Source organism: Lycium ferocissimum, chromosome 2 (genome assembly GCF_029784015.1).
Source record: "Lycium ferocissimum isolate CSIRO_LF1 chromosome 2, AGI_CSIRO_Lferr_CH_V1, whole genome shotgun sequence".
Classification (NCBI taxonomy): domain Eukaryota; kingdom Viridiplantae; phylum Streptophyta; class Magnoliopsida; order Solanales; family Solanaceae; genus Lycium; species Lycium ferocissimum.
This window is the reverse complement of record NC_081343.1, coordinates 58,493,482-58,506,648: the sequence shown is the minus strand read 5'-3', so window position 1 is coordinate 58,506,648 and position 13,167 is coordinate 58,493,482. Positions and strand designations below refer to the sequence as shown.

Sequence of the window (13,167 nt, the reverse complement as noted above, 5' to 3'; positions counted from 1 at the left end):
AAAAAAAATATTTTTTTTAAATTTTTTTTTATTTTTTAAAAATTAATTTTTTTTTTTGCTCAAAAACTTATGTATGAAAGTTGTATGAAATGTGTATATCTCGCTCAAGACTTAAAAAGTTTGCTCAAAATTTAGTGTATGAAAAATGTATGAAATGTGTATATCTCGTTCAAGGCTTAAAAAATCCGCTCAAAATTGTGTGTATGAAAACAATATGAAATTTGTATCTTGCTCATGTCTTAAAATTTCGCTCACATTTTCATGTATAAAGTTCATGTTAGATTTACGTAAAAATTAATACAACTACAACAACATTGTATATAACTTTGATACAACATTCAAGACTTAAAATAATCGCTCAAATTTTTGTGTATGAAATGTGTATATCTTGATCAAGGCTTAAACATTATGCTTAAAATTTTATGCATAAGAATGGTATGAAATGTGTATATCTTCCTCAAGACTTAGAATTTCATTCACATTGTTTGTATATAAATTTCATATTAGGTTTCGGAAAATTAATACAACTACAACAACATTGTAATAATTTTCATACAATATTCAAGGCTTAAAGTTTTCGCTCAAAATTTTGTATATGAAAATTATATTAAAAATTTTGCTCACACATACACATTTCATACAACTTTCATACACAGAAATATGAGGTAATTTTTTAAGCCATTGAGCAAAAAAAAAAAAAAATAATATTTAAAAAAATATATATAAAAAATATTTTTTAAAAAAATAAAAATATTTTTTAAATTTTTTTTTTTTTTTATAAAAAATATATATATTTTCTGGAAAAAAAATAAAAAAACGAAAAATATATGAAAATCCGTCATGTTTTGTAATATATCGTTATGTTTTGTAAATAAGGAAAAATATCGTTACGTTTCGTAAATATTTCTCCTTAACATGTATATATACGTAGTTTTCCCTAAAAAATAAGCCTACCCATTTTTTCTTAAACGAACCCGACCCAACCTACTAGAAAAAAAATTATCACGTGGCTTTAAAAAAATAAGTAGATGTTTTTTAATGCCACGTGGCATTTTCAAAATTAAATAATAAGCTAAATGTTTTTCTTAAAAAAAATTCATTGCGAAAAGGGTATATTTGCACCATTTCGTATATAACGGTAAGTATATATATGCATTTTTTAACTAAGCAGATATCTCATTCTAAATCACAAAGTTGAGGAGTATATTTGCACCTTTTTCCCATATAAAATAAAACTCTACTTGTATTGTATACCTTTCCGCTGTATAAATGAATAAGGGAATGGTCTAACTCAAGGAAATGCGCCTTGAGTCTTTGCTGTTATAGACATTTTCCTACATTTATAATGAGTTTGAGAACTTATTGCATTGATATTTTCTTTTAATTTTCTTTCCCTTGTGTATTTTTCCCTAATTACAAGGAAGGAGGAGATGATGATTTTGAAATTATATGTGTGTGAGGGGATAATTAATGTTATCACTTGGTATTAAAGTGTGTGGGAATAATAATCCTTGGAATTAAAATTAAAAGGTGGCTTTAAAGTGGGGGCGAGCATGATTGTCGTTATTCTTTTGGCACATATCCTTTTTCTTTCATCTGTCACATTGCCTGAGCAGCCAGCGTGTTCAGTGCATGTCCAATATTAAAAAAAAAAAAAAAAACAATTTAAATTAGATAGTACAATAATTTTAACTATGACTGTTAATTCAATGACTCTCCTTTTGACTTTAATGTCGGTATGGTTATGAATTTATGGTTCATTAACTTTTGTACACTCCAAATCTAAGCTTGGGGCTAAGAGTAGTGTAGTAGCGAAGACAAAGCATGGATGAATGTTTTCAAGAAAATGGGCCAAGTGAACCTCTGCTAGAGCCAAAAGAACCAGTAATTGCAGTGGAAAATGTAAGCTCTGAGCTTGAAGACATATTGTCCGACACAAGCTTGTCCAATTTTCAGCGGCTTGGACAGGCCTCTGTTGTGGAATTTAGAAACCTCTTTCGCCTAGCAGCTCCAGCAATCATTGTTTATTTGCTCAATAATATCACTTCTATGTCTACCCAAATATTCTGTGGTCATCTTGGTAATCTTGAACTCGCTGCTGCTTCACTTGGCAATGAAGGTATTCAACTCTTGGCTTATGGCGTCATGGTAATTTTTCTATCACCTTGTTTTGTAAATTTGTCCGTTTAGGGAGTCAATTCATTTTTTTTTTTTCAAATTAAGAAATTTTCTGTTTCGAAAATATTTTCTAGCACCCATCCTATTAAGGTTTGTGTCTTAAATGTATCTGTTCTACTTTACGTGATACTAGTGTGATTTGCTACAAACTGAATCAATCATTTTTTCCTGGTACAGAGTATTATGATTGTCTAAACTTAAGCAAATTGCAGTAGGAATACTTAGAGGTTTGGCCCAGGTTTAGGGAAAAAATGAGTGCTGTTACTCTCCAAAAGTAATTTTCGAAAAGCACTTCTGAAAAAAAGAAAAAAAAACACTTTTCAAATTAAGCAAATTTCGAAAGCTTGACTAAACACACTATACCTTTCCTTGTTGTTCCTTTTTTGGTAGTAAATATAAATCTACCAAAAAAAAAAAAAAGAACAACAAGGAAAGATATAGTCTGTTTGGTCAAGCTTTCGAAATTTGCTTAATTTGAGAAGTGTTTATTTTCAAATGAGCAGAGCTTCTTTGGATTGCTCAAGTTTCATGTAAGCATTTTTAATTTTAATGCAGGAACGGTAATGCTTGTAAATATTATTTGCTAATTGTAAATTTTACTGGAGCAGCTAGGAATGGGGAGTGCAGTGGAGACACTATGTGGGCAGGCATATGGAGCTCACAAGTATGAAACATTGGGAATATATCTTCAAAGATCGACAATTCTCCTTATGTTATCTGGAATACCGATCATGGTGGCTTACTTATTTTCAAAGCCAATTTTAATCTTATTAGGAGAATCAGAGAAAGTTGCATCAGCAGCTGCATTATTCGTTTATGGTCTAATTCCTCAAATATTTGCTTACGCCGCCAATTTCCCCATTCAAAAGTTCTTACAAGCTCAGAGCATTGTAAATCCTAGTGCATATATAGCTGCAGCAGCATTAGTCCTCCATCTTTTCCTAACATGGATTGTACTTTATGTATTTGAGTGGGGATTGTTTGGAGGAGCATTGGTTCTAAGTATTTCGTGGTGGATAGTAGTCATTGCACAATTTATGTACATATTGTGGAGTGATAAATGTAAGAAAACATGGAACGGATTTAGTTCGCAAGCATTTTCCGGGCTGTGGGATTTCTTTAAGTTGTCAGCTGCTTCATCTGTTATGTTGTGTTTGGAGACATGGTATTTTCAGATTTTGGTTTTAGTTGCTGGTTTGCTTCCAAATCCGGAAGTGGCATTAGACTCTCTAGCTGTTTGGTGAGTGAATATTTCATTACTATAAATTAGTCACCTCTGCATTTTTTTCCTTCCTATGTTAATGTGCAGTTGATGATGGAATTTGTTTGCAGTAACACAATTCTTGGATGGGTGTTCATGATATCTGTTGGGTTCAATGCAGCAGCAAGGTTAGCGGTTTATTACTGAACTAGTACATAATTCTGTCAATTTTTCATGATAAACACACTAAAATTTGTTTCAAATTGTTTGAGAAAATGACAAACTCCAGTTTTTTAAAACATTGCAGTGTCAGGGTGAGCAATGAGTTGGGAGCTGGGCATCCAAAATCAGCCTCATTTTCAGTTTTGGTGGTGACATTAAGCTCGTTCGCGATTTCTGTAGTTATTGCCATAATCGTGATGATGCTTCGCGATGTGATGAGTTATGCATTCACGGGGGGCGAAACCATTGCTAAAGCATCTTCAGAACTTGCACCACTCTTAGCTGCCTCTATAATTCTTAATGGCATTCAGCCTGTTTTATCCGGTGAGTCTTCCATTTTGGGGTTAATTTCGCGAATGATTACTCAACTTTTATTAAGCAAAATTAGGTGACTTATTGGTTAAACAGAATAACTTAATGACTTTCGTGATTACTAGATAAAATTGGACAATTTTTTTTTTACTCACAAGAAATTGTTTAATGGCTTTAGCGCGCAGTAAAGTAAGATCATGTATGAAATTATCCCTTCTTTTTTGTATCTTAAGATTTGATATATCGTAGAATGTATATATCTAGATTCACTTTATATGTTTAGTTTAAATGTATAGACTCTTGGGATATCTTTAACATTGTTTTAAAACTAGAAATCTCGGTAATTAGGAACCATTTTTAAATCTAAAAAGTTAAACTTGATCTATAAAAACAATACAACAAATAGAGTTTGCACAGTATTTCGCAAATATCCAAACAAAAACTACCTTAGATATTTGAAGCACACATACAAGGACAAACAATTAGAGAAGACCGTGCAAGTATTCTATAGAAAGAGAAATTTAATAGAACACTTGCATGTGACTTTTGTTTGGACATGCTAAACACAGCTTTAGAAATTTGATTTGACAAGAAAAGGACAATATAATATGGAAGGCAAGGAACACCTTACCCTATGTGTTTCTCTTAAAGACTATTTACGAGACAAATCAGGAGAGTGCTGGATATTAGTTGTATTGAAAAAATCTTTTCAATTATACTCCCCCCTTCTCAAATTTATTATCGTGATTTTTAATTAATTCATATTTTTCCAAGAAGAGTGTAAAAAGAAATACTACAAATAACTTGAGACGAAGGGAGTATTTCATTCTTTTGGTACAAAGAAAATGATAATGTATACGAAATATTGGTACAAACAATTAGTTACAAAATGGGTCACAACACAAAAAAAAAAAAAAAAAAAGAATCAGCGACGACAACTCTTATCTCTAAACAATAAAAGTCGGTCACTAATCTTATTAATTATCAACAAATCTTGTAGCTATGGGCTATTTAACGGCGAGTTTACAACTAATTCGTGCTTCCCACCATCGGAATGTTACATCAGTGATATAATTTTCCATTATATCTATCAGAAGAACAAAATTATGTTGGGGGATAAATGCATGGATGTTGATTAATGATATGAAAATGCATATTTTGAAGGAGTGGCTGTTGGGTGTGGATGGCAAGGATTTGTGGCATACGTTAACGTTGGATGTTACTACGTTGTTGGCATTCCCTTGGGTATTCTTCTTGGCTTCAAGTTCAAACTCGAAGCTAAGGTATATTCTTCTCTCAACTTTTCCCCACTTTACTTTCTTTTTGTTTTCCTTGAGATGTTTGTCCTTTTTAATCACGTGATCTTCGATATTCACTTCTTTAATAAAATCATTTGGAAGAATGAATAAAAGGTTATTGAGATTTTAGTTTCAATTAAAATAAAAACAAGTTTGTTTACTTAATTTGGGTTAATATGTAGGGATTATGGCTGGGCATGTTTGGTGGAACAGCCATGCAAACTCTTATCTTGGTATGGGCCACTTTTAGAACCAATTGGGACAAAGAGGTGCGTTTTCTACAAATGCAGAGTCTTTCTCTCTCTTTTTTCCATTTTTTACAGGTTGTCTGGTATTTATACTGGGACCCGATTATATCAGAATTCGCATCGAGAGGATAAAGTGCTCCCTAACAAAGAGGATTTCATATTCAGGACTGATCCTAAAATCTTAGGTTAAACTAACACTTGCCTCTCGAAAGAGGAAAAGTCAGGATACTTAGACATTAACGATCGATATACAACATTTCATCCATAAAAAGATGCTAGTATCATTATTAGGCAATTATATTTCAAGTATCTTTTAAATATTTTAGTGGCAATATTCAAATATTTAAGGCCGGAAGAGATGAAGACTTCAAAACTAGTAAATAAAAATTAAAACGTGCTTGTGTTGTGGATTTAGTTTTTTAACTTGTGTTCTAAATTCTAATAGTAATCACAGGAAGGCGGCATGAATTCAAATTAGCTGGGGCGAGTGGATACCAAATATATGGTTATACAAAATAATTTTAATCCTCTACAACATTTAGTTTTCTGTTAAAATCAGCTTCATTTGTTTACCTTCTTATGTTTTGGCTCAATTTTCTAGTTTGTACTTCATATGCATGATCCAAGAGTACTCTTGAAGTGCGGTCATAATGCCATAGTTTTCAGCCAAAAATCTTTATTTTTGAAAACAAAGAAGAAAAAAAAATGACTATGAAAATCGGTTCTGACCAATCTAGCTCCCTTTCTTTTTTCAGGTGGAGAAAGCAAAAAATCGATTAGTTAAGTGGCAAGACAGCAGTAAAAAGCCACTGTTAAATGAGTCATGATAACAAGCATATTTGCCTAATTTTGACCCTTTAAGATTTTCTTTGTTTTAATTAGTTCAAATGGTATGTTGCTGTCTCTACCTCTTTTATTTTTCTTGGATTCTCTGCTAATTTAGTTTACTAATTCACTAACCGCAATTATTTCTGGCAAGCATATATAACTTTAAAAATAAGTTACTTTATACCACAACAAGCATTTGGTGCATTTTTTATGCTCGGGTGTAATTATAAATTATTACTTATTTAATCATTAACAACATATGAATCATAAGTTCTCTATTGCTTGTTGCAACTTAAAAAATACTAAACAAATGTTAATGGCCAGATAGAATATACCAATTGGAGATTGAACAGACACGAATAAACATATAATAGTGGACTCCATTCAAATCTTCCTTTCAAGTACTTGAATTATTGTTTTATAGCTGAAGTATTGTTCCCTTTCTTTACTCTATAGGTCAACTGGAATTAAAGATTGATACCCACCTTATTTCCCATAATCACATTCAATTAGCACTCAAAGATAGCCATCAAAATCTTTTGGGACAACAATATAAATGAGTTATACCCAGTCTACACAATCTTGACCAATCTAATGAATCTATCGCCAAAGGAACAGATTCTAGCTTTGGAGTGTGTTTGGTATGACGAACTTTTCACAGAAAATGTTTTGGTATTATGTGATTTTCTTGTTTATCCTTTTGGTATGGGTAAATAAGAAGAAAATACTTGTCGCAAAAAATTATATATAATCTAGGCAAATATTATAAGGCGGGATGGGTTGGGGGTGGGGGTACGGTTGAGTTGTGCGGTAAGGGGGGTGGAGAAAAGATAATCAATGTGGATTAATGTCACTTATAAAACTTGTTTTCTTACTCCTATCAAGAAAGTTTTTTTTTCAAAAAAATTTCAAATGTTTTTTTTTCAAAACATATTAACCAACAACTCATGAGAAAACTGAAAAATGGGACAAGCACATGGAACTCAATCGGTTAAATTGGAATATATGTAAATTAATCTCAATGACCTTGAAAATGTGTGGTTCTTAATTTTTGACACGCGCTTGCGTCATGGGCATACCTATAAGGTAAAAAATAAAGGATATTGCCCATGGTATAAAGTTTATTAAATTTGAAGTTTTGTCCATGAACAAGCAGGATTGTCCTTCTTTTGGGGTGGTCTTTAAATTTTTCCCTCATATTTTTGGTCTTTAAATTTTGTTCCTCATATTTGTGGTCTTTAAGTTTTGCCCTTCGCTTGGAAAGGTGGGCGAATACGAGATGCAGGTTCGAATCTCTCGCTTTCGTGCATAAAATAAAAAAATAATTTCGTAAGGTAGGTACGGGGGATTATATCGGAGGATACACGCCTGCATAAGGAAAAACTAAAGTTATGCGGATCCCGCATAACTAAAAATCTGCCCATAAAATGAACTTTTCTTAAGGCATAATTTAGTTATGCACTTATGGGCGTGACTTTTAGTTAAGACATAACTAAAAGTATGCCCCATAAGGCAGAACTTTTCCTTAAGGCATAGACTTTGTCTTATAAGGCAAACTTTTAGTTATGCCTTAAGGAAAAGTTCCACCTTGTGGGGCATACTTTTAATTATGTCTTATGGGGCACACTTTTAGTTAAGACATAACTAAAAGTATGCCCCATAAGACGGAATTTTTCCTTAAGGCATAACTAAAAGTTTGCCTTGAAAAGTAAAAAAAATAAAATATATGCCTCAAGGCAAAGTTCGCCGGAGGGGACAGAGCGAAATTCAAACTCTGCCTTGTGAATTTTTTTTAAATTTTTAACTGAGCAGGGATTCGCATTAAAGACCACCAATTTGAGGGACAAAAGTTAAAGACCACCCCAAAAGAAGATTTGCCTCTATTTTGTGCTAGTCTTTAGTTTTTGTCCCTCAAGGCAAACAACTTTTTTGTGGGTCATAAGTTTATATCTACTAAGTTATGCCCCGCACTCTTAGAAAACTTAAGTGAACTTATTCCCTACTAGGCATAGGTTCAATTTCAAAGGACAAAATTTAAAATCAGCCCATTTGAAGGCCAAAAATTAAAGACTGGACCATTTAAAGGTCAAACCGTGCAATTTTTTCTATGGATCTTCGTAGAAAATGGACAACCCCTTGGAACCCAATCGGTTATATCTTCAAAAAATTGCACGGTTTGTCCTTCAAATGAGCCGGTCTTTAACTTTTATCCTTCAAACGGGCTGGTCTTTAGATTTTGTCCTTCCTTTCATTTTGAGGAATATTTTCTGACCAAAATGTCCTTAAACCGAAAAACAATCCTCACACGCGTTCCCTCATTTCCACTTTCATGCTGCTGCTGCTTCTTCTTCTTCCCTAATTCGTGTTGTACTAGTAATCGAGATTCTCTCTCGATCTTAACCAGGTTTTCCTTAAACCATTGTATATTTTGTTTATTTTTGCTTATATTTGTACGTTAAGATTCTTTTTATTTTTTAAAAATCGGTAAAGGGTCAAATATACCTTTGTACTATTGAAAAAGGGTCAAATATAACCCTCGTTATACTTTGGGTTTAAATATACCCTACAGTTATACTTTGGACACAAATATACCCCTACACCATCAAAGTTGACAAAAGTTAATATTTTTAATGAAGAAAATGCCATGTGGCATGCCACTTCATTGTCCAAATTCAATTTTAACCCTCCCTTCTTTCATGTCATCTTTCACCATTTGCACCTCCCCCTCCACCACTACTACACTACTACTACTACACCACTATACCCACCACCATTTTTACAAATAATTCTTGAAAAATCCCTTTTAGAATAAAACTTATTAGTTAAAAATATAGTTAATTGGGATGAGTCATTTGAAGCAATCACTGAGTCAACAAACGAGGTGAGTTGAATAGAGCTAAAGAAGAAAAGAATAAATGCATGTAGGTCCTTTATGTAGAAGTGGGATTTGTGATTGCTTGCAGCGAATGGAGCGTCAAAATGGGAGACTTACCAATAATGTTTGTAAAATACTTTTAAGGAATAAGATTAGCGCAATTAACACATTATCACTGACTGCTAAACCCAATCCATTTCCATTGTGGTGAAACGGATATATCCAGCAAAATTAAATATTCGCTTCCTAATTCGATATACACTCGTTCCGACACATAAGAGCTAAGTATGTAATCCACGTTAACTCATAAGAGGACTTTTCAAAGTATATTTAAAAATCTAAACTTGATTTGTTAATATAATTGTAAATAAATAAAAATTATTAGTTAAAAAGAAAATCAAGAAATCAATTTGAAGCATTTTGATTTCTTCCACCTTTCGAGCTTGTGAAAATGGTGGTGGGTATAGTGGTATAGTAGTGGCGGAGGGGGAGGTGCAAATGGTGAAAGATGACATGGAAGGAGGGAGGGTTAAAATTGGATTTGGACAATGAGGTGGCATGCCACATGGCATTTTCTTCATTAAAAATATTAACTTTTGTCAACTTTAACCAAAGTATAACTGTAGGGGTATATTTGGACCCAAAGTATAACGAGGGATATATTTGACCCTTTGTCGATAGTACAGGGGAATATTTGGCCCTTTTCTGTTTAAAAATTAGTGTTGCTCTTATCATATGAAAGTTGAGTTTTTTCTTTTTTGATGATTTGTTTTTTATTTGGATTATTCATTTCCCATGTGGGTTTTTATGTTTATCAAAGTAACTGGCTTTGTCCCAGTTCATTTTGTCATTTTGTTGAAATATGGTTAATTGGTGCTTAATCAATTCTTTTCTCTTTGTAGTAATTCTATGCAAGAATGCAGTAGAAATAATAAACCCGTGTTAATTATCCATTTTACTTCTTTCTGTTAGTTTAGGTTTAGCAGCAGATGGATTTTGGAAATTCTTAGAAGCGTAGGAATTGGATGCTGGACAAGGATGATTCTTCAAATTGACGTTGTTTTTCACGTGTAATTCTTTATATTCCTCAGATCAACACTCGCGATGTTGTTCAAGTAGTATAAAGTTTATGCAGATTGTTGGAATCCTCCTTTATGGTAAGAATCGAATCCCTCATCTTCATCCGACGATGAACAAGACATTGTTAGATGACTGAATCAAACCACCGTGATCTGAAAATTTCAGACAAATTTTACATTCAGCTCTTCTGAGAATTAGCTGAAATTAGAAAAGGTCCGAACAAATAGCAAAATCAATACGAATTTGAAGGAAAAAATAAGGAAAATGGCAAATTCACTGCAAATTCCAGAAGATTTTTCTCCGGTTTGAAATTTTATGAGGCTTTGCAATATAATTGGAAGTTTTGCCTCGAGGCAAACCTAGTTGAATTTTTACATAAAAAATAAATTGAACAATCATCAAACTAAGTTTGCCTTATTGGGCAAGACTTGTAAGTGTATATAATAGGAAGTTTTGCCTTAAGGCCTAAATTTATATTCTAAAGTTAGTCAAGTTAGGCCTTAAGATATAACTTTATATTCCAAATTTAGTCAAGGTAGGCCTTAACCTTAAGGCATAACTTTAGATTCCAAAGTTAGTCAAGTTAGGCCTTAAGCATAACTTTAGATTTCAAAGTTAGTTAAGTCAGGCTTTAAGGCCTAACTTTATATTCCAAATTTAGTCAAGTTAGGTCTTAAGGCCTGTCTTTATATTCCAAAGTTAGTCAAGTTAGGCCTTGAGGCCTAACTTTAGATTCCAAAGTTAGTGAAGTTAGGCCTTGAGGCATATCTTTATATTCCAAAGTTAGCCAAGTTAGGCCTTAAGGCCTGTCTTTAGATTCCAAAGTTAGTCAAGTTAGTCTTAAGGCCTGCCTTTATATTTCAAAGTTGGTCAAGTTAGGCCTTGAGGCCTAACTTTAGATTCCAAAGTTAGTCAAGTTAGGCCTTAAGGCATAACTTTATATTCAAAGTTAGTCAAGTTAGGCCTTAAGGCCTATCTTTATATTCCAAAGTTAGTTTACGAATACATTGAAAATGGAAACCTTGGTGAACTCTTGCGTGGATCAGGTAAGTGAAATTCAACTACTTTTGTGAAATGCTGTGTAAACCATGTACTATAATCACTCTGCTGAATTTTTCTCTCTCTTCTAAATCCATCTCGACCTTTGACTTTCAGGCTAGAATCCATTGTCGTGGTCTACCAGGGTGCAAATTGCCCTTGATGCAGCTAAAGGACTCGAATACATCCATGAGCATACTGTTCCTTTATATATCCACCGCGATAAAATCCGCTAATATTTTGATTGACAAAGACTTTCATGCAAAGGTTGTGAAACTTGTGGTTTTTAAACCAAAAATCAAATGCTTAGCATATAAATGATCTTTATCTTTTGCAGGTAGCCGACTTTGGACTTACAAAGCTAACTGAAGTTGGAAGTACCTCTTTTCATACACGACTTGTGGGTACTTTTGGTTACATGCCTCCAGAGTAAGCGTCTGATTCCTAGTGGCATTAGGTTGTTTTGTATACCTGTGTTTCCAGATTCTGTATGTCAGGATGATATCTGCAGATGTCATCAATAGTACCTCTATCGGCTAAAATATCCAGCGGTTACTAAGATGGTATTCAGAACCTCCCTAGTAGCAATTAAATGCAGATATGTTATGTTGCCATATTCTATCACCTGGAAAACACTGATATCAAGCACTGTGATTCACATAGCATAGTTATCCATATGAAATTTACTGATCTGTTTGTGCATTGGACTTTCCTTTTTATTATTTTGTAGTTCCTGTTTAAAAGGGCCTTGCAAATAGGTATGCTCAGTATGGTGATGTTTCCCCTAAAGTTGATGTCTAGGCTTTTGGAAGAAATGAGATGCTTTGTGGGGGTTTTGTGGGGGGGGGGGGGGGGGGGGGTGGCTCCATTTTACTCCCTTGGTTTCAATTTATATAGTGTAATTTGATTGGCATAGAGTTTTAGAAAGGAAGGAAGACTTGAAAATTGTGGTCAGAATTATGTCATAATAAGTGTGGCTTCGGATCTATCTAAGAGCCCACTGTTTGCATGATTGAGTGGACTTATAATGGATAATCTACTTTAAATAGTTATACCTCCCCATATAAGTTGGACAGTAGAAGGGCTGTGAGTGATTCATGTCAAACTAATGAAAAGACATTTAATAGTAATAGGATCTTACCTTATAGTGAGCAGTATATGCGTAGAAGTTTTCAATAGTAAATGGTGTGGGAGTACGATATTTTCTATTGATAATCTGCTTCTTTGACTTGCTATTTACATAGCTATATGCACGGCATGATTTCCAGCTAGTAATTATCCGCAATAATCAAGTGAACCTGATTTGTTTGATTTAGATAGAGCTGCTTGTTTCATTTTCGTCTGGCTGATAGCAATCTTCTTCCTTTCGATTAGAATGCTACAGATTTTTTCCTATGAAGCTATTTGTTGTATTCAAAGTTGGTTGGAGCTTTGAAATCGGTCGTCATTTAATGGAATTATGGAACTTGAGCTTCAATATTGAAAGGGCTAATGGATTAGGATATTGGATGCAAGTACCCAAAGCCAATTCTTGATCTTGATGATCCTGGACACTGTTACTAGAAACTGTTAAGCCAAAGAAGAAAGGAAGTAAGCATGATGTCATAACTCTACAAGTAAGAGTTGGGAACATGTCAGGCTTTTACAATGTGTTTAAATCACAGAGTCAGAGCATACTTTTCTATCAATGTAAAGTAAGCATCATCTGTATCTGTGGTTCATGAAGAAGTGTTTTTACTTCAGAGGGCATTGAAGGAAGTAAATGTGTATTTCATGGTTTTCTGTATAGTTGGTAACATCTTTTTGAGTTATCTGTAGATCTCTTGCTCTTTTTTTGTGGTTTTTGAAGCAGGATAGATTCTGAGCTTCTTATTCATCAAAAAAAGA

At 33.4% G+C, this 13,167-nt stretch overlaps 2 protein-coding genes across 4 annotated transcripts; both read left to right on the top strand.

Annotated features, from left to right (window-relative positions):
- The first annotated feature begins 1,594 nt into the window (after positions 1–1,594).
- On the top strand, positions 1,595–6,465 carry LOC132046334 (protein DETOXIFICATION 40-like). Of its 2 annotated transcripts, none has more exons than XM_059436933.1 (7): positions 1,595–2,148; positions 2,787–3,418; positions 3,511–3,567; positions 3,687–3,925; positions 5,078–5,196; positions 5,394–5,480; positions 6,215–6,465. In XM_059436933.1, the coding sequence occupies exons 1-7, from the start codon at positions 1,825–1,827 to the stop codon at positions 6,284–6,286; spliced, it is 1,530 nt and encodes a 509-aa protein (XP_059292916.1). In that variant the 5' UTR covers positions 1,595–1,824; the 3' UTR covers positions 6,287–6,465. The 2 variants fall into 2 exon arrangements, with proteins under 2 accessions (XP_059292916.1, XP_059292917.1); XM_059436934.1 differs by having other exon boundaries at positions 1,981–2,119.
- Positions 6,466–9,036: 2,571 nt separating this feature from the next.
- LOC132046332 (lysM domain receptor-like kinase 3) lies at positions 9,037–12,089 on the top strand. 2 transcript variants are annotated; one of them, XM_059436931.1, is made up of 4 exons: positions 9,037–10,319; positions 11,398–11,547; positions 11,618–11,709; positions 12,039–12,089. In XM_059436931.1, the coding sequence occupies exons 1-4, from the start codon at positions 10,317–10,319 to the stop codon at positions 12,079–12,081; spliced, it is 288 nt and encodes a 95-aa protein (XP_059292914.1). In that variant the 5' UTR covers positions 9,037–10,316; the 3' UTR covers positions 12,082–12,089. The 2 variants fall into 2 exon arrangements, with proteins under 2 accessions (XP_059292914.1, XP_059292913.1); XM_059436930.1 differs by lacking the exon at positions 9,037–10,319 and having other exon boundaries at positions 10,353–11,547.
- Positions 12,090–13,167: the final 1,078 nt, after the last annotated feature.